The sequence below is a fragment of the Carcharhinus amblyrhynchos genome, chromosome 7, assembly GCF_965287045.1.
Source record: "Carcharhinus amblyrhynchos chromosome 7, sCarAmb.v2.hapA, whole genome shotgun sequence".
NCBI classification, from domain to species: Eukaryota; Metazoa; Chordata; class Chondrichthyes; order Carcharhiniformes; family Carcharhinidae; genus Carcharhinus; species Carcharhinus amblyrhynchos.
The window spans coordinates 115,282,793-115,305,578 of NC_137330.1; the positions used below are offsets into that span (position 1 = coordinate 115,282,793).

Below are 22,786 nucleotides of genomic sequence, written 5' to 3' on the forward strand. Positions count from 1 at the left end.
TGCAGAATGTAGTGTTACAGTCATAGCTAGGGTGACCCTAACCCTAACCCCAAACATTCTCTCTTCCACCTTCTTCCGTCGGGAAAAAGTCTGAGGTCACATAACAATCAACTCAAGAACAGCTTCTTCCCTGCTGCTGTCAGACTTGTGAATGGACCAACCTCATATTAAGTTGATCTTTCTTTAACCCTAGGTATGGCTGTAACACAACATTCCGCACTCTGTCTTTCTCCGTTGTACAGCATGCTTTGTCTGCACAGTGCACAAGAAACAGTACTTTTCACTGTATCCCAATGGATGTGATAATAAATGAAATAAAAAGCCTTTCAAAAATATTTGGATGTGCTCTTGAAATATCATAAGATTCAAGGAGATGGGATAAGTACAGGAAAATGGGATTAGTGTGCCTCTAGTGGTAGATATTGTCAGTGCACTTTCAATGGGCCTTTTTGACTTTTTGACTTCACCGCGCGACGTTCTCCCTGTCTACGGATGAGCTAGAAGGGAGGGAGAGCCTTGAAAGCAAAAATATAAGAGGACCTGACACTCGGGAATGTTTTTTGGTTGTTCGGTGAGAATTCACCTCCTGGCCTTTTCTTTCAGGCTTATCAGGTGCCCGGCTTCCAGGGCCGGATTGGATTCATCACTTCCATGTCCGAACATTTCTGCGGCTCTTGCAATCGACTGAGGATCACTGCCGATGGCAACCTGAAGGTAAGGGGGCTGGAGGCAGTGGGCCTTAATTTTGAGGTTGCCCTCCCTCTGCAGGCCGACACCTGCGGTGGATCAGCGCCTATTCCACCCCCCACAACTGCCCCCCCAACCCCCACCGCCCTCCGCCACTGCCCCACCCCCCATCTGGAGGTGTTCCAGGGTGGAGTATTTCGATCATGAGGAATTGCAAAGTCACGGGATCTGGCTGCCCAACAGACAACAGTGTCACCGGTCGCTACTCAGACTGGAGATGGGTGGAAAGTGGGAGGCGATAGCCTTGTGGTAATATCACTAGGTTATTCATCCAGAAACTCAGCTAATGATCTGGGGACCTGGGTTCGAATCCCACCACGGCAAATGGTGAAATTTGAACGCAATAAAATATCTGTGATTAAGAATCTACTGATGACCGTGAAACCATTGTCGATTGTCGGAAAAAAATCCAAATGGTTCATTTAGGGAAGGAAATTGTGAATCCATGTCCCGTGAATTCATGGAAAAAAGAGCTGGAATCCGCTAGGATGGGTCATAGAATCATAGAATGCTACAGTGCTGAAAGAGGCCCTTCGGCCCATCGAGTCTGCACCGAACACAGTCCCACCCAGGTCCTATCCCCGTATCCCGACATACCCACTAACCTACGCATCCCTGGACACACCCACTAACCTACGCATCCCTGGACACTAAGGGGCAATTTCTTAGCAAGGCCAATCAACCTAACCCGCACATCTTTGGATTGTGGGAGGAAACCAGAGCACCCGGAGGAAACCCACGCAGACATGAGGAGAATGTGCAAACTCCGCACAGACAGTGACCCGAGCCGGGAACCGAACCCAGGACCCTGGAGCTGTGAAGCAGCAGTGCTAACCACTGTGCTACCGTGCTGCCTCGGTATACCACGTATATCAATGGTAAACAACACTGGTTCTGGGACCGGTGATTTTTTTACCATTGATATAAATGTTAATGACCCTCCCTCCAGTCTTCAGGCTGAGTGCCTGTGGCCAGTGAAGATTGGAAAACGATAGTTGAAGCTTCCGCTGTTCCCCAGCCCTCACCTTGGCCGCACCCCTCCTTGCTTTATAGGGTTCCACTTGATGAGGGCAGCTCTAAGCCTTTAATAGTTTCCTGCTGTATTTTACTTCCTCCTTTCCAAAGCTGTTGCGTTTAACTTGAAGCCCCTGAATTTTCTAACTGCGGGCTTTTCCATTTCCAGAACTGATCCCACATTTTCCGACTGCGGATTTTACTCGATTCTGCCCACGTGTCATGTGTTTTTCCCCCCCCCCCCCTCTCTGGAATATAAAGTTTTCCAAAAAAAAAATTAGGCATTCCGGAGAGCAGGACAACTTAGAGCTGTAAGATCTCCTCTGACTCAGCCTCTGGGGAATTGTCCGGAAGTCGCACTGTTTAGCTGCCGCTTCTGTTTCCGTGTCCAGGTCTGCCTGTTCGGGAACACGGAAGTCTCCCTGAGGGATGTGCTGCGTTCCGGAGCCACGGAGGAGGACATGCTGGAGATTATCGGCGCAGCAGTGGGCAGGAAGAAGAAACAGCACGCGGGTAAGGGCGCCAACACCAAGCTTATAATAAATAAACTTTACAAATTTTACTTATTAGGCATGCATTAACACTGCAATGAAGTTACTATGAAAATCCCCTGGATGCCACACTCCGGTGCCTGTTCGGGTACACTGAGGGAGAATTTAGCACGGCCAGTGTACCTAACCAGCACGTCTTTCGGACTCTGGGAGGAAACCGGAGCACCTGAAGGAAACCCATGCAGACATGGGGAGAATGTGCAGACTCCACACAGGCAGTGACCCCAGTTGGGAATTGAACCTGGGTCCCTGTGAGGCAGCAGTATTAACCACTGTGCCACCGTGCTGCCCGCAAAATTGCGGGGAATTGAACCCTGGCCCCCTGTATGACAGGCGGGGATACTAATCAATACACTAACGAGGAGGTGATCTATACTAAGGAGGAACTGTTGTCCCTGGTGGGGTGAGATTTAAAGGAGGGATTCACAATTCTGGGGTGAAAATAAGGGAGAAACAGTTTCCAGTGACGAGGGAGTCAGTACTAGGAGTGGCACAGTGGTCAGCACTGTTGCCTCACAGTGCCAGGGACCCGGGTTCGATTCCTGGCTTGTGCCACAGAGTCTGCACATTCTCCCCATGTCTGTATGGGTTTCCTCCAGGTACTCCGGTTTTCTCCCACAGCCCGAAAGACTGGTTAGGTGCTAAATTCTCCCTCGATGTACCCGAACAGACGCTGGAGTGTGGCAACTAAGGGATTTTCACAGTAACTTCATTGCAGTGTTAATGTAAGCCCACTTGTGACTCTAATAAATAAACTAAACTTTAAACATACAGATACAGCCAGCAATTTGGAAGGCAAATGGCAGGTTAGTCTTTACAAAAACCCCACTCTCTGTCACGGTGGCACGGTGGTTAGCGCTGCTGCCCCCACAGCGCCAGGGGAGCTGGGTTTGATTCCTGGCTTGGATCATCGTCTGGGTGGAGTTTGCACATTCTCCCCGTGTCTGCGTGGGTTTCCTCCCACAAATCCAAAGAACTTGCTGGTTCGGTGCTTTAGCCGTGCTAAATTCTCCCTCAGTGTACCCGGAGTGTGGCGACTCGGGGATTTTCACAGTAACTTCATTGCAGTGTTAACGCAAGCTGACTTGTGAAACGAATAAATAAACTTTATTAAACTTTGAGGAGTTTAGCAAAAAAAGAGGAGTGGGAGAGGTTAGTGTTTCTTTTTAAACGCAGCCCGTTGTTCTGATCCAGAAATTATTGGCAAAAGGATGATTAAAGTCCAACGAGACTGCAGAGATTTCCAAAAGAAACTTGGATTGATGTTTGAAAGTGGGGGAGGGGGTTATTTGCAGGCCAATGAGGAAAGAGCAGGGGGTTTGGGTTCAATTAGACAGCTCTGACAGAGACCTGGCAGAGGCACCGTAACCACGCGACAGGACAGTAGCCGCCCACCTCCAACACAAAGCTGGGTGGGAGAGCTGGAAAACAAGGAAGCTAAGTTATTTTGAAAGGGATTTTAGACTTATCTGTCAGCCCAGAGATTTGGGACTTTCAAACGGGTCACCCCAAGGTTCTATAAAACAGGACCCAAGAGCAGGGCCTATCCCCACACGCGGCTGTATGGAGAGAAAGAGGGCAAGGGGAGCTGGCTTTGAGGCCTCTGCAGTGACCGACACTTCCCAGATTTACTGTCAAAGACTTGGTTTTATTGATCTTTTGTTTGCACTTCAGTCCCACGCTCCTGATCTATGAACACCCGGTGGGGGGGAAAGCTGGAGGATCTCCTCCAGGGGTAGATAGATTTCTGATCGATAAGGATCTCCTCCAGGGGTAGATAGATTTCTGATCGATAAGGATTTCCTCCAGGGGTAGATAGATTTCTGATCGATAAGGATCTCCTCCAGGGGTAGATAGATTTCTGATCGATAAGGATTTCCTCCAGGGGTAGATAGATTTCTGATCGATAAGGATTTCCTCCAGGGGTAGATAGATTTCTGATCGATAAGGATTTCCTCCAGGGGTAGATAGATTTCTGATCGATAAGGATTTCCTCCAGGGGTAGATAGATTTCTGATCGATAAGGATTTCCTCCAGGGGTAGATAGATTTCTGATCGATAAGGATTTCCTCCAGGGGTAGATAGATTTCTGATCGATAAGGATTTCCTCCAGGGGTAGATAGATTTCTGATCGATAAGGATTTCCTCCAGGGGTAGATAGATTTCTGATCGATAAGGATTTCCTCCAGGGGTAGATAGATTTCTGATCGATAAGGATCTCCTCCAGGGGTAGATAGATTTCTGATCGATAAGGATCTCCTCCAGGGGTAGATAGATTTCTGATCGATAAGGATTTCCTCCAGGGGTAGATAGATTTCTGATCGATAAGGATCTCCTCCAGGGGTAGATAGATTTCTGATCGATAAGGGAATTAAGGGTTATGGAGAGCAGGCGGGTAAGTGGAGCTGAACCACTATCAGATCAGCCATGATCTTATTGAATGACGGGGCAGGCTCAAGGGGCTAGATGGCCTACTCCTGCTCCTATTTCTTATGTTCTTACATTCCTCGTGAACTTGCTACTGGACCTGGCAAAACTTTCCATAAACAGGTCCAGGCAGCGGGTGACCGAGGGGGCTGCCCCTCTCTCACGGTTACATCGCGGCCAGGTATCTCTGGAGATGGAGCACGCAGTGTTTGAGGGCACTATGGATGCCTTCCATGCTCGCTGGGCACCGCAGGGGCTGGAGTGTACTACAAACGCCCTTAATCACATTTTAGTTTGACGTTTTAAATTTCCTTTCTACTTTGTCTTTCGTTCTGGGAGGTTCCCTTCTTTTTGGGGGCTGCCCCTTTTTAATTGACGAGGGGCAATTTAGCATGGTCAATCCACCTAACCCGCATGTCATCGGACTCTGTGAGGAAACCGGAGCGCCCGGAGGATACCCACGGAGAGAATGTGCTAACTCTACGCAGATAATGACCCGAGGCCAGAATTGAACCCGGGTCCCTGGCACTGTGAGGCAGTGGTGATAACCACCGAGCTACCCTGATGAATTCAATGATCTACCATGATCAAAATGAATGGCAGTGCAGACTCAAATGGCCTACACCTATTTCCTATGTCTGATTCTTCATTTAGAAAAGGCTGAGCTCTTGGTTATAAACTGCTAACTGATGATCGCTTATTTTATCGACAGCTGAGCTGATGGTAAGGGTAACAAACTTTAATTGACTGATAGAGGAGCTATTGGAGTTCTTCAATTCTTTAATCACCACTTCTCTTCTTTTTCAGGGATGTTTAACATATCTCAGATGAAGAACAGGCCCATGATCCTGATCGGTGGGTGACGGAGCAGTACGTACGATTGACTTTTTCCATTTGCACTTAATCACGCTCTTCCTTGTCTTGTTTCTCCGTTCTGTCGTTGTGCGAGGGGATCTTCCGGGGTTTTACTGGTTTGGAAGCCTGGCAGCGATACGTTCTAGATAATTGCAGTTTAGCTCAGTGGGCTGGACAGATGGTTAGTTGCGCAGAGCAATGCCAACAGCCATGGGCTCAATTCCCGGACAGGCTTAGGTTATTCATGAAGGCCCCACCTTCTCAACCTCGCCCCTCGTCTGAAATGCGCTGATCCTCAGGTTAAATCACCACCAGTCATAGACTCATACAGTGGCCATTCGATCCATCAAGGCTGTACCAACCACAACACCACCCAGACCCTATTGCCATAACCCCGTGCATTTACCCTAGCTGGTCCTCCTGGCACTGAGAATCAAAATAGCATGGCCAATCCACCCTAACTCGCACGTCAGTGACTATGGAAAGGGGTGGCACAGTAGTTCACACTGTTGCCTCACAGTGCCAGGGACATGGGTTCATTTCCGGCCTTGGGCCACTGTCTGTGTGAAGCTTACACATTCTCCCTGAATGTTCCCTCCCTGAATGTCCAAAGTTATGCAGGGTAGGTAGAGTCAGCCTACTTCTGGCTTCCTCCGTAGATGTGTGGATTAGGTGGATTGGCCATGCTAAATTGCCCCTTAGTGTCAGGGGGATTAGAAGGGTAAATATGTGGGGCTCTGGAGAGAGGGCCTGGGTGGGATTGTGGTTGGTGCAGGCTCGATGGGCCTTCTTCTGTACAGTAGAGATTCTATGATTCTGTGAAAACTCTCCCGCCCGCTGTCAACTGCCCCCCAACATTTGAGACAAGATAGTATCTGGGGTTATGTTTCCTGACTGGGGAGGTGGGATCGAGAGCAAGGGGGCCACGGTCTCAGGATACGGGGTGGGCCGTTTAGGACTGAGAGTAGACAAATTTCTTCACTCAGAGGGTGGTGAACCTGTGGAATTTTCCTGCACAGAAAGCTGTGGAGGCCAAATCACTGAATATATTTAAAAGAGAATTCCTTTTTTGTTCATTCATGGAATATGGTCATCACTGGCTGGCCTCACTTTATTGCCCATCCCTAGTTGCCCTTGAGTAGCTGGTGATGATACAATTGAGTGTCTTGCTAGGTCATTACAGAGGGCAATTGAGAGTCAGTCACATGGCTGAGGCTCTGGAGTCACATGTAGGCCAGACCGGGTAAGGACGGCAGATTTCCTTCCCTAAAGGACATTAATCAACCAGTTGGGTTTTTCCGACAATTGACAATGGTTTCATGGCCATCGATAGATTCTTAATTCCAGATATTTTTTTATTGAATTCCACCACCTGCTGTGGCGGGATTCGAATCCTGGTCTCCAGAACATTAGCTTGAGTTTCTGGATTAATAGTCTATAATACCAGTCGGCCATCGCCTCCGTCCATCTCCCACCTCCCCCCAGTGTCTATACAGATTTCTAGACATTGAAGGGTTATGGGGAGAGAGTGGGTGTTGAGATAAAAGGATCAGCCATGATCATATTGAGTGACGGAGCAGGCTCAAGGGGCCAGACGGCCTACCCGTTTCCTCTGTGTTTCTGTCATCGCGTTATTAGTGGGATTTTGCTTGACTGCCTACGTTTCTACTTTACAACAGTGACTCACGCTGTAAAGTATCCAGAGAAGCGCTATGTCAATGCATGTCATTGTTGCCTAAAACTAAAGGCACTGCCTAGTGCATAGAACATTACAGCGCAGTACAGGCCCTTCGGCCCTCTGTTGCACCGACCAGTGGAACCAATCTAATGACCCTCTAACCTAAACTATTCCACTGTTATCCATATGCCTATCCACTGACCATTTGAACGACCTTAAAGTTGGTGAGTCCATAACTGTTGCAGGCAGGGCATTCCACGCCCTTACTGCCCTCTGAGTAAAGAACCTACCTCTGACATCCGTCCTATAATTACCACCCCTTAATTTAAAGCTATGTCCCCTCATGTTAGCCATCACCATCCGAGGAAAAAGGCTCTCACTGTCCACCCTATTTAATCTGATCATCTTGTATGCCTCAATTAGGTCACCTCTTAACCTTCTTCTTTCAAAGGAAAACAACGTCAAGTCCCTCAGCCTTTCCTCATAAGATTTTCTTACCATACCAGGCAACATCCTGGTAAACCTCCTCTGCACCCTTTCCAATGCCTCCACATCTTTCTTATAATGCGGCGACCAGAACTCTACACAATACTCCAAGTGCGGCCACACCAGAGTTCTGTGCAGTTGCAACATGATCTCACGGCTCCGAAATTCAATCCCTCTACCAATAAAAGCTAACACAGAGTACCCCGCCTTAACAACCTTATCAACCTGGGTGCCAACTTCCAGGGATCTATGCACATGTATAGTGGGAATAAAATAACCCGCAAACCTGAATCAGCTTCTGTTTAAGCTATTCCATTGTGCGTTTACCAGTCACACATTGACTCCTGACGTACCTGCGGCACTCTTAGGGCAGGCGACCAAAAGCTTGGTCTAAGAGAGCAGTTTGTAGGGTCATCTCGAAGGAGGAGGGAGAGGCGGAGAGCTTGAGGGAGAGACGTGCAGATTTAGGATGGGAATTCCAGAGCTTTGAACCCAAGGCACGGCCACCAGAGGTGAAGCAGTTAAAAGCGGGGATGTTCAGGAGGCTGGAATTGGAGAGACCTCGGAGGCTTGTACGGTTGAAGGAGATTACAGAGCTGAAGGGGGTTGTGAATTTGAAAACAAAGGGGAGGATTGTAAAATTCTAGAACCTGTCCCTGAGCTCTAATCACCAGAGGCCAGGCTGCAGTAAAAGTTTTTAATCAGCTTTGTACAGGGGAGGTCACCACATCTCATGTGGAGGTTAAACACTGGAGTGGGGAAAGCTGAGACCACTACCAATGATTGCCTTTGGCAGGAGATAATGGTGGTCAACAGAAGCCTGTGGCCAGAAGAATGAGGGGGCAGGGGCTACTGCAAAGTCCTTATTCAGGAAGGATGTCTTGGCTATAGAGGGAATACAGCGAGGGTTTACCAGGCTGATTCCTGGGGTGGCAGGTCTGTCATATGAGGAGAGACTAAGTCGGTTAGGATTATATTCACTGGAGTTTAAGAGAGTGAGAGGGGATCTCATGGAAACTTATAAAATTCTAACAGGGTTAGACAGGGTAGATTCAGAAAGAATGTTCCCAGTGGTGGGGGAGTCCAGAACTAGGGGTGTAGTTTGAGGATAAGGGGTAAACATTTTCATAAGAACATAAGAAATAGGAGCAGGAGTAGGCCATCTAGCCCTTCGAGCCTGCCCCGCCATTCAATAAGATCATGGCTGATCTGTCGCTGCTCAGTTCTACTTTCCCGCCCTCTCCCCATAACCCTTAATCCCCTCTCTTATCAAAAACCCATCAACCCGCGTCTTAAAAATATTTAGCGAGGCAGCCTCCACCACTTCAACGGGCAGAGAATTCCAGAGATTCACCACCCTTTGAGTGAAGAAGTTCCTCCTCAACTCCGTTCTAAACCGCCCCCCCTTTTATCTTGAGGCTGTGCCCCCTAGTCCTACTGTCTTTTTTGAGCGGGAAGAGTCTCTCCACCTCTATCCTATCCATCCCATTCATCATCTTATACGTCTCAATGAGATCTCCCCTCATTCTTCTAAACTCTAACGAGTACAAGCCCAGTTTATTCAGCCTCTCCTCATAGCTCAACCCTCTCAACTCCGGTATCAGCCTAGTAAACCTCCTCTGCACTCCCTCCAAGGCCAAAATATCTTTGCGAACTGAGATGAGAAATTTCTTCACCCATAGAGTGGTGAGTGTGTGGAATTCACTACCATGAAGTTGTTAAGGCCAAAATGTTGTGTGATTTCAGGAAGAAATTAGATATAGCTCTTGGGATTAAAGTGACCAGGCATATTTGGTTTGACTTATTATTGTCACGTGTTGGTATACAGTGAAAATTATTGTTTCTTGCACGCTATACAAACAAAACATACCGTTCATAAAGAAGGAAAGGAGAGGGTGCAGAATGTAGTGTTACAGTCATAGCTAGGGTGTAGAGAGAGATCAACTTAGTGTGAGGACGTGGGAGAAAGTGGGGGGAATCAGGATATTGATTAGCCATGATAATTGAATGCTGGAACAGGCTGAAAGGGGATTATTAGACTTTCAAACAAATGATCTTAGTGATGGAAATCACCAAGTGTTTTATGAAGGGGAAATCATGCTTGACAAATCTGTTGGAATTCTTTGAAAATGTAACCAGTAGAAGGGGGAACCAGTCAATGTGGTATAATTGGACTTTCAGAAAGCATTTGACAAAGTCCTGCACAAGAGACTATCATGCAAGATTAAAGCACATGGGATTGGGGGAAGTGAATTGATAGAAAACTGGTTGGCAGAGAGGAAACAAAGAGTAGGAATTAATGGGTCCTTTTCAAATTGGCAGACAGTAACTAGTGGCGTGCCACAGGGATCAGAGCTGGGACCCCAGCTATTCACAATATATATTTAATGATTTGGATACAGGAACAAACTGTAATATCTCAAAGTTTGCAGATGATTCCAAGCTGAGTGGGAGGGTGAATTGTGACAAGGATGCAAAGACCCTTCAACATGATCTGGACAGGTTGGGTGAGTGGGCAAATCAGTGGCAGATGCGGTATAATTTGGATAAATGTGACATTATTCACTTTGGAAGCAAAAACAAGAAGGCAGATTACTACCTGAATGGCTGTAAATTGGGAGGGGGGACTGTGCAGAGGGACCTGGGTGTCCTTGTGCACCAGTCACTGAAGGTAAGCCTGCAGGTGCAGCAGGTGGTAAAGAAGGCAAATGGTATGTTGGCCTTCATTGTGAGAGGTTTCGAGTACAGGAGCAGGGATGTGTTGTTGCAATTATACAGGGCCTTGGTGAGGCCGCACCTAGAGTATTGTGTGCAGTTTTGGTCTCCTTTCCTGAGGAAGGATGTTCTTGCTCTTGAGGGAGAGCAGTGAAGGTTTACCAGGCTGATTCCGGGGATAGTGGGACTGATGTATGAGGAGAGATTGACTAGGTTAGGATTGTTTTCACTGGAGTTCAGATGAATGAGGGGGAGATCTCATAGAGACTGATAAAATTCTAACAGGCCTGGACAGGGTAGATGCAGGGAGGATGTTCCCGATGGTGGGGGAGTCCAGAGCCAGGGGTCACAGTCTGAGGATTCAGGGTAGACCATTTAGGACGGAGATGAGGAGACATTTCTTCACCCAAAGAGTGGTGAGCCTGTGGAATTCATTACCACAGGAAGTATTTGATGCCAAAACATTGAATGTATTCAAGAAGTGGTTGGATAACAGCACTTGGGGTGAATGGGATCAAAAGTTATGGGGAGAAAGCAGGATTAGGCTGTTGAGTTGGATGATCAGCCATGATTGTAATGAATGGTGGAGCAGGCTCGAAGGGCCAAATGGCCTCCTCCTGCTCCTGTTTTCTGTGTTTCTATGAAAGTCAGTGAGGGCTAGAGTGAGAGGGGCTCATTGCAAATGTGCGTACCAGTCACCGACTCCCAGCACCCCCCCCCCCGACTCTGCATATTAAAGAAACGGGATGTTATAGAAGTATCAAAGTTGCTGTGGGTTACGCAGGGTCCCACAGGGGAATTGGAGCTTTTAAGGTTGTTGGGGTAAGGATGCAGCTGACCTGGAGCAAAGTAGGGACAATGGGGCCAAGGTAAAGATCAGCCTTGGCCTAGCTGGATGGCAGGGCACAGCTGGAGCATTGAACATTCTCCCTCTTGTTCCACCTGCCCCCTTCCCTAAAAACACCTCCCCCCCCTCCCCGACCCCACCCCCCAGCCTGCTGACGTCGGCCCCAGCAGTCCGCAGCTCCAGTGAAAGGTATAAGTGCAACTTGGAGTGAAATGGTGTTTCGGTGTCCCAGCAGGAACTGGAGCTTGACGCCTCTCTCAGGCATCCCAGCAGGTGGAGCTTGGCGTGGATCCCAGGAATTCACTGGCTTTTTGCTGAGGCAGGAAATAATTCTGGGACGTAACACAAATTTGTCCATATGCCTAATCCCCAGGTGAAAGGCCTGTTCCAGGCTCGGCAGTGTGCGGCCAAATGTTTTTATTTATTATTTTTACTTCAGAGGATGTGAGCAGGGAATGCGATGTGCTGGCTTGGATAGCTTTATGGAAGTACATAATATATATGTTTTTTTAAATCTTGCTTTCAAGTTTCTTTGAGCAAAACGAGCAAATGTCTTTGACGGCAGCTGTCCACGTGGCTCTTTAACTTTTCATCCAAATCCTCTATACAGTCCTCCTCCTCCTCCTCCTCCTCCTCCTCCACCTCTCCCCTCTCCTCCTCCTCCACCTCCTACGGACATTCGGCCCATCGGGGCTATACTAGCTCTTTGAAAGGAGGTCGTTTGCCACTGGCCGCCGCTGATGTCTGCACCCTTTTGCGTGGCTTGCCCATCCTGCCATCAGGGAATCCACCACCATGGGGGGGTGGGCAGAGTCCGCCTTCAGCGGGACCCGAAGGCCCTGCCAGCGGGAAGAGCCAGAACTTCCTGCTCGTTTTTTCCTGAAGAAATTTACGCTCAAAAGGTTTTGAATTTTGGAACTCGCCTCCCCAGAGAGTTGTGTAAACTCCAGTCTTGAACATTGAACAGACTTAAGGACAGGGAGATAGTTTTTTCTCTCGGCGAATTAGTGTCAATGAGGCTTACAGCATGGAAATAGGCCCTTTGGCCCAACTTGTCCATGCCACCCCTTCTAACCATTTGGATAGTCCCAATTGCCTGCACTTGGCCCATACCCCTCTCTGCCCATTTTAATCATGAAACTGTCTAAACGCTTCTTAAAAGACAAAATTGTACCCACCTCTACTACTGTCTCTTACAGCTTGTTCCAGACACCCACCACCGCTCTGTGTGAAGAAAATTGCCCCCCCCGGACCCTTTTGTACCTCTCCCCTCTCACCTTAAACCTATGCCATCTGGTGATATTGACTATAGATATTGACTATCTAGCTGATCTATGCCCCTCATTATTTTATAGACGTGTAGTGGCCTAGATGTGACTCCAGAGCCACAATAATGTGGTTGACTCCCAGCTGGCCTCGTGAATTGGCCTAGCGAAACCACTCAGTTCAAGGGCACCTCACGATGGGCAACAAGTGCTGGCCCAGCCAGCCATGCCCATGTCCCATAAATGAATAAAAAATAGTTCAATGCTGACTTAAAAGGTTGGGGATTGATGTCCCACTCTCCAATACAAGATCTAGGCCCACATTCCAGTGTAGTATAGTGTGTCAGGGCTGCCGTCACAGACCCCATCTGGGTCCCCAGATGGATGTTGATCTCTTGCCACTATTTGGAGAAGCAAAGGTGTTTTCCTTGCTGGTTGGTATTTATTGAGAGACCAGCACCACCACGGGCAGCAGGGTAGCACGGTGGTTAGCACTGCTGCTTCACAACTGCAGGGACCTGGGTTCGATTCCCGGCTCGGGTCACTCTCTGTGTGGAGTTTGCACATTCTCCTCATGCCTGCGTGGGTTTCCTCCGGGTGCTCCGGTTTCCTCCCACAGTCCAAAGATGTGCGAGTTAGGTTGATTTTGGTCATGCTAAAAAATAGTGTCCTGAGATGCATAGGTTAGAGGGATTAGCGGGTAAAATATGTAGGGATATGGGGGTAGGGCCTGGGTGGGATTGTGGTCAGTGCAGACTCGATGGGCCGAAGGGCCTCTCTCTGCACTGTAGGGTTCTATGATTCTATGAGTTAAAAACAGATTATCCATTCATTGTAGCAGTTTTATTTCTGGGAACTTGGTTGACGTCCGTTTATCACTGAATCATTGAATCCTTACAGCGCAGAAGGAGGCCATTCAGCCCATCAAGCCAGCACCAATAACAACCCCACCCAGGCCCTATCCCTGTTACCCCATGTATTTACCCTGCTAATCTCCCTGACACTAAGGGGCAATTTAACATGACCAATCCACCTAACCCGCACATCTTTGGACTGTGGGAGGAAACCAGTTGACTGAATTCATGGCAGTGTTTTGGAGACATAGAAACTAGAAGTTGGAGTAGGCCATTTGGCCCTTCAAGCCAGCTCCACCATTCATTTTGATCATGGCTGTTCATCAAATTCAATCCTCCCTTTCCCCCCATATCCCTTAATCTCTTTAGCCCCAAGAGCTACATCTAATTTCTTCTATAAATCAGGCAATATTTTGGACTCAACTACTTTCTGTGGGAGTGAATTCCACACATTCACCACCCTCTGGGTGATGAAATTTCTCCTCACCTCAGTTCTAAAAGGTTCACACCTTATCCAATGACTCCTAGTGTAGAATTATAGGATCCCTACAGTGCAAAAGGAGACCATTCAGCCCATCGATTCTGCACCGACCACAATTCTATCCAGGTCCTGTTCCCATAATCCCACGTGTTCACCCTGCTCGTCCCCCTGACACTAATGGGCAATTTAGCCTGGCCAATCCACCTCACCCGCACATCTTTGGACTGTGGGAGGAAACCTAAGCACCCAGAGGAGACCCACGCAGACACAAGGAGAATGTGCAAACTCCGCACAGTCACCCAAGCCCAGAATTGAACCCAGGTCCCTGGCGCTGTGAGGCAGCAGTGCTAACCACTGTGCTGCAGTGCCACCCAAAGTTCTGGACTTCCCCAACATTTTTTTCTTTTTCTTAATTGGCCACAAAGTATATTGAGAAAGACTTGCCAAAGGCCTAAGGGAAACACTCATACTTGTCTACAGTGAGAATATAAACATGGGCAGCGGACATCTTCAAAGCTGTTTATTCACACAAGAAATGCATCTCCTCTTGATCTCTGTCCCATCCACAAATGAGCACATTCTGGCGAGGTTACGAGATACAGGCATCTATCCCAACTAGTGAGCCCACCAAGCTTGTCCACCCTCATGATGGTTGCACTCCCAACCCCCTCAATCCCACAGCTCCAGTAAGAGGCCAGGAAAAGAAACAACATCGGTAATAAGGGGAAAGAAAACGCAAGTAAATTCCCCTTCCGCCTCATATGACCATTCAGATTCCGAGCAGAAGGAGGCCACTCGGCCCCAACTCTGCCATTCAATAAGATCATGGCTGATCTGATTACAGCTTCAAGCCCACGTTCCTACCTATCCCCGACAGCTTTTCACCCTCCTTGTTAATCAGAATTCTATCTCCCCCCTCCTCAAAGATGTTTCAAGACTCTGAGAAAGTCTCGGGATTCTGAGAAAATATGTTTCCTCATCTCTGTCTTTAATGGATAACTCGGTGGCCCCGAGTTGTGGATTCTCTGACAACAGGAAATATCCTGTCCTAATCCACGCTGTCAAGTCTCCTCAGCATCTTGTATGTTTCGATCAAGTTGCCTTTTACTCTTCTAAACTGCAGCAGGTCCAAGCCTAACCTATCTTTTGATTTGACTTATTATCGTTACATGTATTGGGATACAGTGAAAAGTATTGTTTTTTTGTGTGCTATACAGGCAAAGCAGACAGTTCATAGAGTACGTAGAGGAGAAGGGAAGGATTGGGTGCAGGATGTCGTGTAACAGTCATAACTAGGGTCCAACCTTCTCTCAAAACATATCCCTCCTCTTTCAGCGATTTGGCACAGTGGTTAGCACTGCTGCCTCACAGCACCAGGGACCCGGGTTCAATTCCAGCTCGGGACACTGTCCGTGTGGAGTCTGCATGTTCTTCCTGTGTGTGCATGGATTTCCTCCGGAATCTCCGATTTCCTCCCACAGCCTAAAAGCCGTGCTGGTTAGGGTGCATTGGCTGAGCTAAATTCTCCCTCGGTGTACCCGAACAGGTGCCGGAGTGTGGCAACTAGGGGATTTTCAGTAACTTCATTGCGGTGTTAATGTAAGCCTACTTGTGACTAATAACTAAACTTTAAAACCTTCTCTGAACTGTTTCCAAAGCATTCACAGTCTACCTTAAATAAGGAGACCAATGCTATTCACAACTCCTACGTTCCTTACTCCAGTGTAGCTGATAAAACTTTCATGATTGCGTGCTATCTAGCCTTCTCGAAATTTCTTTTGTTATTCTCATGACTGCTGTTGTCTCCATTGGTTATGTGTGATATTTGCCACTGCTCTCCTGTGCGACCCTGCCCGTTTATCTTCTGCAGATGTGTAAGTTACTGTACGCAGGGGCCTCCAAACAATGGAATAAACCTCCACTCCTCCACCGTCCATTCATAGGAGGAGCCCCAAAGCGCTTTCCAAATGAGGTGCTTACGCTGAATGAGGTACTACACTTGGAGGACTGTGCTCAGTTCTGGTCGCCTCATTACAGGAGGGATGTGGAAGCTATCGAAAGTGTGCAGAGGAGATTTACAAGGATGTTGCCTGGACTGGGTGGCATGCCTTATGAGGATAGGTTGAGGGAGCTCGGTCTTTTCTCCCTGGAGAGACGAAGGATGAGAGGTGACCTGATAGAAGTGTATAAGATGTTGAGGTATAGATCGGGTGGATTCTCGGAGGCTTTTTCCCAGAAATGGTCACTACGAGAGGACACAGGTTTAGGGTGCTGGGGAGGTGGTACAGAGGAGATGTCAGGGGTAAGTTTTTCACTCAGAGGGTGGTGGGTGAGTGGAATCGGCTGCCGTCAGTGGTAGGGGCAAATTCGATAGGGTCTTTTAAGAGATTTCTGGGTGAGTACATGGGACTAAATAGGATTGAGGGTTGTAGGAAGCCTAGTTGGTAGGGATATCATCGGTGCAACTTGTGGGCCGAAGGGCCTCTTTGTGCTGTAGTTTTTCTATGTTCGAAAGTGTTGCCACCTTGGGGGATTGATGGCAGAGGCAGCAAGTGGTGTAGGCCCCGCCTGAGGCCTGTGTATAACGTCCGCTCCAAAAGATGACAGCGCAACTCTGAGGCCTCAACACTTGCTCCTTTTGCTGTTGAGGCTGACCTCCCCCCCCGGGAGTGCGCAGCGCAGTCGGCGTTGAGAGCGTGTAAACACTCTCCTCCGGTTCACGAGGCCTGTCTGCTCTCCTCACCCGCTTCTGTTTCCGTTTTTATTTTGCAGGGGAAGAACCTGTTCCTTCCAGGGCTGCCCAGGGAGTCGTAAATTTGATCCAACCGGACAGACGGCCAACTTGGAACGGCTGGCCGCTTGCTCCGACGGGAAGAACATTCCAGAATGCTGTGTTTACAAGCCAGGGAAGCCTGCCAACTCTTCGCGGAGGAGTGGGACCCGCAGTCGGAACGGCCTGGCCGACGCTGAGAACATACTGTACTGAGAGCGGCAGACTGGTCAAGGGGCACCTTGGCACTGCTGCCTGGTGCGATGACCGAGGGGCCGGGCTCGGCCAACACGCACGGCCTTGCTCAAGCGGACTAAAGGACGCGGTGGGCTTGAAAGACTTTGGGCTGACAGCTGGGGGTCGCGCCAGTGAGGGCACGACGAGAGGCAGAGAGGGGGCCGAGCAGTTGACTCACGCTGACGCACAGGGCAGAGCCACCATGGTGGACGTGGGCGGCAAGCCCGACTCGCGGCGCACAGCCTCAGCGCAGGCCGTGGTCCGACTGGGAGAGCGGGCCTACCGGCTGCTGCGGGACAACCAGCTGCGGAAGGGCGACGCGCTGGTGACGGCCCAGCTGGCCGGCATTGGCGGGGCGAAGCTAACCGCCCAGCTCATCCCGCTGTGCCACGCCGTCCAGCTGCATCGCGTCGACGTCTCTCTGGAGCTGGACGAGGCCCGGCTGGCGGCCGTCGTCACGGCGACCTGCGGCGCCGCCGGCAAGACGGGGGTGGAGATGGAGGCCCTGGTGGCGGCCAGCGTGGCGGCCTTGACCGTTTACGACATGTGCAAGGCGGTCACGCACGACATTGTGATCGAGGGGGTGAAACTGCTCAGTAAGACGGGTGGGCAACGGGGCGACTTCCATCGCGCTGACAGCAGCTAATTTACAACCCATTACCTACACACACACAGCCACGCTAAAATTCACCTCATTGACCCCTGAATTCCTGGTATTATCGCTGGACCATTCATCCAGAAACTCAGCGGATATCCTGGGGATCCGGGTTCGAATCCCGCCACGGCAGATGATGGAATTTGAATTCAGTAAAAAATATCTAGAATTAAGAATCTACTGATGACGGTGAAACTATTGTCGGAAAAACCCGTCTTGTTCACTAATGTCCTCCAACGAGGGAAATCTGCCATCTTTACCCGGTCTGGCCTACATGTGACTCGAGCCACAGCAAAGTGGTTGACTCTCAACTGTCCTCTGAAATGACCTAGCGAGGCCCTAGGTTGTATCGGCGATTCAAGAAGACAGCTCACCATCACCTTCTCGAGGGCAACTGGGGATGGGCAATAGCCATGGGATCCCTACGGTGCAGAAGGAGGCCATTCAGCCCATCAAGTCTGCACCGACAACAATCTCACTCAGGTCCCACCCCCGTAACCCACACATTTACCCCGCTGATCCCTCTCTCCTTTGCATCCCGGGGCGCAAGGGACAATTTAGCGTGGCCAATGCACCTAACCCGCACATTTTTGGACTTGGTGGGAGGAAACCGGAGCACCCGGAGGAAACCCACGGCGAACGTGCAAACAGGCAGTGACCCAGGTTGGGAATCGAACCGGGTCCCTGGAGCTGTGAGGCGGCAGTGCTAACCACCATTAATAAATGCTGGCCTTGACAGAGATGCCCATGTCCCACCATTGAATAAAAAGAAAAAAATACAAAGTAGGAACAGGAATAAGCCCCTCGAGCCTGCCCCTCCATTCATTACGGTTTGATTGTAACCTCAATCCCATGTTTCCTCTTAAAGGGCTTGAATTAACCGTGTGGAGCCTTGTTGCTGTTTATTAAGTAATTATGCAAAATTCCAGGTCAACCATTTGCCATCACCTTGTATTCCTTGATCGCCTCTGTCACTGATGCTCAGGGGCAGCAAGAGAAAAATTGGGATTGGATAATAATTTTGCCCACCCTCTCCAATAGTGTACAACCCTGCAGCCCCTTTTAACCCACACGATATCCTGAGGCACTCTCCACAGAGAAATAGCAGAACTGAAGGCAGCAGGCCAAGTCCAAGAACTGTCAGGAAGTAAAGTCAAACAGATGGGTTTTTGGAAAGGTTTTTTTTGAAAGGAAGCAAAGGAGAAAGGGTGACTGAAGAAGGAAGGCTCGTGCAGGACCTGTTCCCAGCCTGAAGACAACCCGGAGCATTTTACAGCCAATAAAGTACTTCCTTGAAGCGTAGCCAGTGTTTTAATCTCAGGAATGCTTATCCAAGGACTCCATGGCCTGGAGGAGAGGTAACTGGAAGGTTGGTAAGAGGAAAAAGTGGACTGGAGCTGGAAGAGTAGTGTGGGAGAGGCAACCGTGTGCGAATTTATCATAGACTCACCTACAGTGCCCAAGTGCACTCATCTAGCCTGCATCTATTCTCTCTCATAGCATCTTATCCAGGCCCTTTCCCCATAACACCACATATCTACTCTGCTAATCAGAAACCATAGCATCCCTACGGTGCAGAAGGAGGCCATTTGGCCCATCAAGCCTGCACCAACATCAATCCAACTCAGGCCCTATCCCCATAACCCCACATATTTACCCTGCTACTCCCTCTAACCAAAACATCCCAGGACAATAAGGGGCAATTTAGCATTGCCAATCAACCTAACCCATACATCTTCGGACTGTGGGAGGAAACCAGAACATCTGGAGGAAACCCACACAGAGACGGGGAGAACGCGCAGACCACACAGACCGTGATCCGAGCCAGGAATCGAACCCAGGTCCTTGAAGCTGTGATGCAGCACTGCTAACCACTATGTCTCCCTAACCTACACACTTTGGGGCACTAAGGGGCAATTTAGCATAACCGAGCCACATAACCTCTGTGTAGAGTGGGGTGGTGTACAGATAAACCCACGCAAACGCAGAATGTGCAACCTCCACACAATCACCTGAGGCAATCGAACCCAGGTCCCCAGCGGTAAGGGGCAGCAGTGTTAACCATTGTGTTATCATGCTGAACTCTATTGTAGGGGTAGAATGAGGCAATAGATTTTCATCTGGATGCCTTGCAAGTTGGTGGAGAGACGATGAAGAATGTAGGACAAGAAGCAACGAACTGGCGTCCGGCTGCATTGAAGGTTTTGGAGGATGATTTTGGAAGGAGAATGTGGGATATTCGAGGTGAGAAAAGTCAGCTCCAGTGGTTTGGAGGAGTGTGGGGCTGAGTGTTTCAGTGTGACTAGTGGGATAGGGGCAAGCGAACATTGCACAATGAGTGTCTTGGTGAGGAGGATAGAGCTTTAGGTCAATGGAACAATGAGATTGGACACTCAGTGAATGGCTGCAGAGGATGAGAACAGGGACACGTGAGGGAAGTTTCTAGTGTTAATGGATTAAACCCAACAGCGTAGTTCCTCTTATAGTTGCTCCCCTCACCTCTAACTATGCCTAATGCTCAGGTATTAATGGCTGCTCCACAAGTGCTCAGCCTCTCGAATCTATGTCACTGGATCTCTTTCACCTTCACTGAGCCAATTCCACACCCATCGGCAAACCCTAGGGGCGACCATCTTGTCTTCCCATTTCTGCTTCTATATTGCATCAAATTATGTTTGTTTCATTTTGCTTGGGAAGGTCAACGTAAATCAGTACAGGATTTGGAGTCTTGCTTTTCAGTGCTAATTCTGCAGGGCCCTTTCTTTCCTGAAAGTCTGTTGTTGGGGGAGAGGGGGTGAAGTCGAGGTGTGATTATTCCCAAATCTCCGCCATGACCCCAGCCTGAGTGAAATTCAAGTTCAGTATTGGAAATGAAGAAGCTGTATACCCACAATGGATTTCTAAACGGACAATAAAATTGGAATTGAATTGAGTGTTGTTGGCCAAGTGTGTGTCAAACTTGTAGGTGTGATCAGGACCATGAAGTGCCAATCAGCTTGGAGCTCTCACTTGTACATCCAGAACTAGAACAAAGCAAAGCAGAGGAACAGGCCCTTCGGCCTTCCAAGCCTGTGCTAATCATGATGCTCTAACTAAACTAAAAAACCTGCCCTTACTCGGTCAGTATCCCTCTATTCCCTCCCTATTCATGTACCTATCCAGATGCCTCTTAAATGTTGCTAATGTGCCAGCTTCCACCACCTCCTCTAACAGCACGTTCCAGGCACCCACCGCTCTCTGCGTGAAAAACTTCCCCCACACATCTCCCTTAAACTTTCCCCCTCTAACCTTGAACCTGTGCCCCTTTGTAATTGGCATTTCCACCCTGGGGAAAAGCCTCTGACTATCCAGCCTGTCCATGCCTCTCGAAATTTTGTAGACCTCTATCAGATCTCCCCTCAAACTCCATCTTTCCAGTGAAAACAATCCTAGTTTACACAGTCCTAGTTTATTCAATCTCTAGGCAACATCCCGGTGAACCTTCTGTACACTTTCTCCAAAGCTTCCACGTCATTCTGGTGGTTTGGTGGCCAGAACTGCACTCCAAATGTGGCCAAACCAAGATCTTATATAGCTGCACCAAGATTTCCCATCTCTTGCACTCAATGTCTTGGCTGAAGTTTGCCTTGTGCCTTCTTAATCACCTTGACCACTTGTGTTGCTACTTTTAGACTGACAGCTTAGAAGTGCCACGTGATGAGGTTGGAATTGTTGTTTCAAGATTGGCTTTAACTAAATAACAAAGATTAATTTCAAGACAATTGTCTTGTCATTTGGACTTGAGAATGGGGCCCGTAAGGACTTTTAAGTTTATTTATTTGTGTCACAAGTAGGCTTACGTTAACACTGCAATGAAGTTACTGTGAAAATCCCTTAGTTGCCACACTCTGGCCCCTGTTTGGTCACACTGAGGGAGAATTTAGCATGGCCAGTGCACTAACCAACATGTCTCTTGAGCTGTGGGAGGAAACCCACATGGACACAGGAAGAACGTGCAGACTCCGTACAGACAGTGACCCGAGCGGTAATCGAGCCCGGATCCCTGGCGCTGTGAGGCAGCGGTGCTAACCTCTGTGACACCGTGTCAAATTGCAGTGAAAATCGAAACTGAATAACATTGTGTATCTGGTAAAGCTTTTCAACAAAAACTTGCCCTCATTCTCGTTCTGTTATCAATAGACCCTTGAGAGAATTTTCATTTGCCCTCCTTACATTCTGTACAAAAAGCATTGACTGACACTGAGGTAAAGGGTCCACGCAGAAACTACTCACCACCCAACAGAAACTAGAACCAGAAATAGGCCATTCGGTCCTTTGACCCTGTTCCACCATTATGATCATGACTGATCGTAAATTCAATATCCTGATCCCCTGTTCTCCCATATCCCTTGATCCCTTTAGCCCCAAGAGCTATATCTAATTTTTTGAAATCACACAGAGTTTTGGCCTCATGTAACACTGGATTTAATATGCTAAGGTAGGGCCATTAGGCAGTTTGACTTTGAAGTTATCTCCCAGTCATTGTCTGCAGCAAGACGGATGTAGCCATTAATCATAGATTTCTTACAGTGCAGAAAGAGGCCCTTCGGCCCATCGAGTCTGCACCGAACACAATCCCACCCAGGTCCTACCCCCATATCCTTACATATTATACCCACTGATCCCTCTAACCCAAGCATCCCTGGACACTAAGGGGCAATTTCTTAGCATGGCCAATCAACCTAATCCGCACATCTTTGAATATAAAAGTAGGGAGGTCTTGCTGCAGCTGTATAGGGCATTGGTGAGGCTGCAGCTGGAGTACTGTGTGCAGTTTTGGGCGCCGCACCTGCGCAAGGATATTTTGGCCCTGGAGGGAGTGCAGAGGAGGTTTACTAGGCTGATACCGGAGTTGAGGGGATTGAGCTATGAGGAGAGGCTGAATAAACTAGGCTTGTACTCGTTAGAGTTTAGAAGAATGAGGGGAGATCTCATTGAGACGTATAAGATGATGAATGGGATGGATAGGATAGAGGTGGAGAGACTCTTCCCGCTCAAAAAAGACAGTAGGACTAGGGGGCACAGCCTCAAGATAAAGGGGAGGCGGTTTAGAACGGAGTTGAGGAGGAACTTCTTCACTCAAAGGGTGGTGAATCTCTGGAATTCTCTGCCCGTTGAAGTGGTGGAGGCTGCCTCGCTAAATATTTTTAAGAAGCGGGTTGATG

The 22,786-nt window shown here is 48.7% G+C and overlaps 1 protein-coding gene across 2 annotated transcripts in view; it reads left to right on the forward strand.

Annotated features, from left to right (window-relative positions):
* Positions 1 to 20,514, forward strand: part of mocs1 (molybdenum cofactor synthesis 1) — a 50,135-nt gene extending 29,621 nt beyond the window's left edge. Inside the window, exons 8-11 of one of the 2 annotated variants that reach the window (XM_080192984.1) lie at positions 604 to 714; positions 2,154 to 2,274; positions 5,547 to 5,594; positions 16,693 to 20,514. In XM_080192984.1, coding sequence (XP_080049110.1) covers positions 604 to 714; positions 2,154 to 2,274; positions 5,547 to 5,594; positions 16,693 to 17,573 — 1,161 coding nt within the window. In that variant the 3' untranslated portion in view covers positions 17,574 to 20,514. Of the gene's footprint in view, positions 1 to 603; positions 715 to 2,153; positions 2,275 to 5,546; positions 5,610 to 16,692 lie in introns of both variants that reach the window. The other variant, XM_080192985.1, reaches the window with a different exon arrangement.
* Positions 20,515 to 22,786: the final 2,272 nt, after the last annotated feature.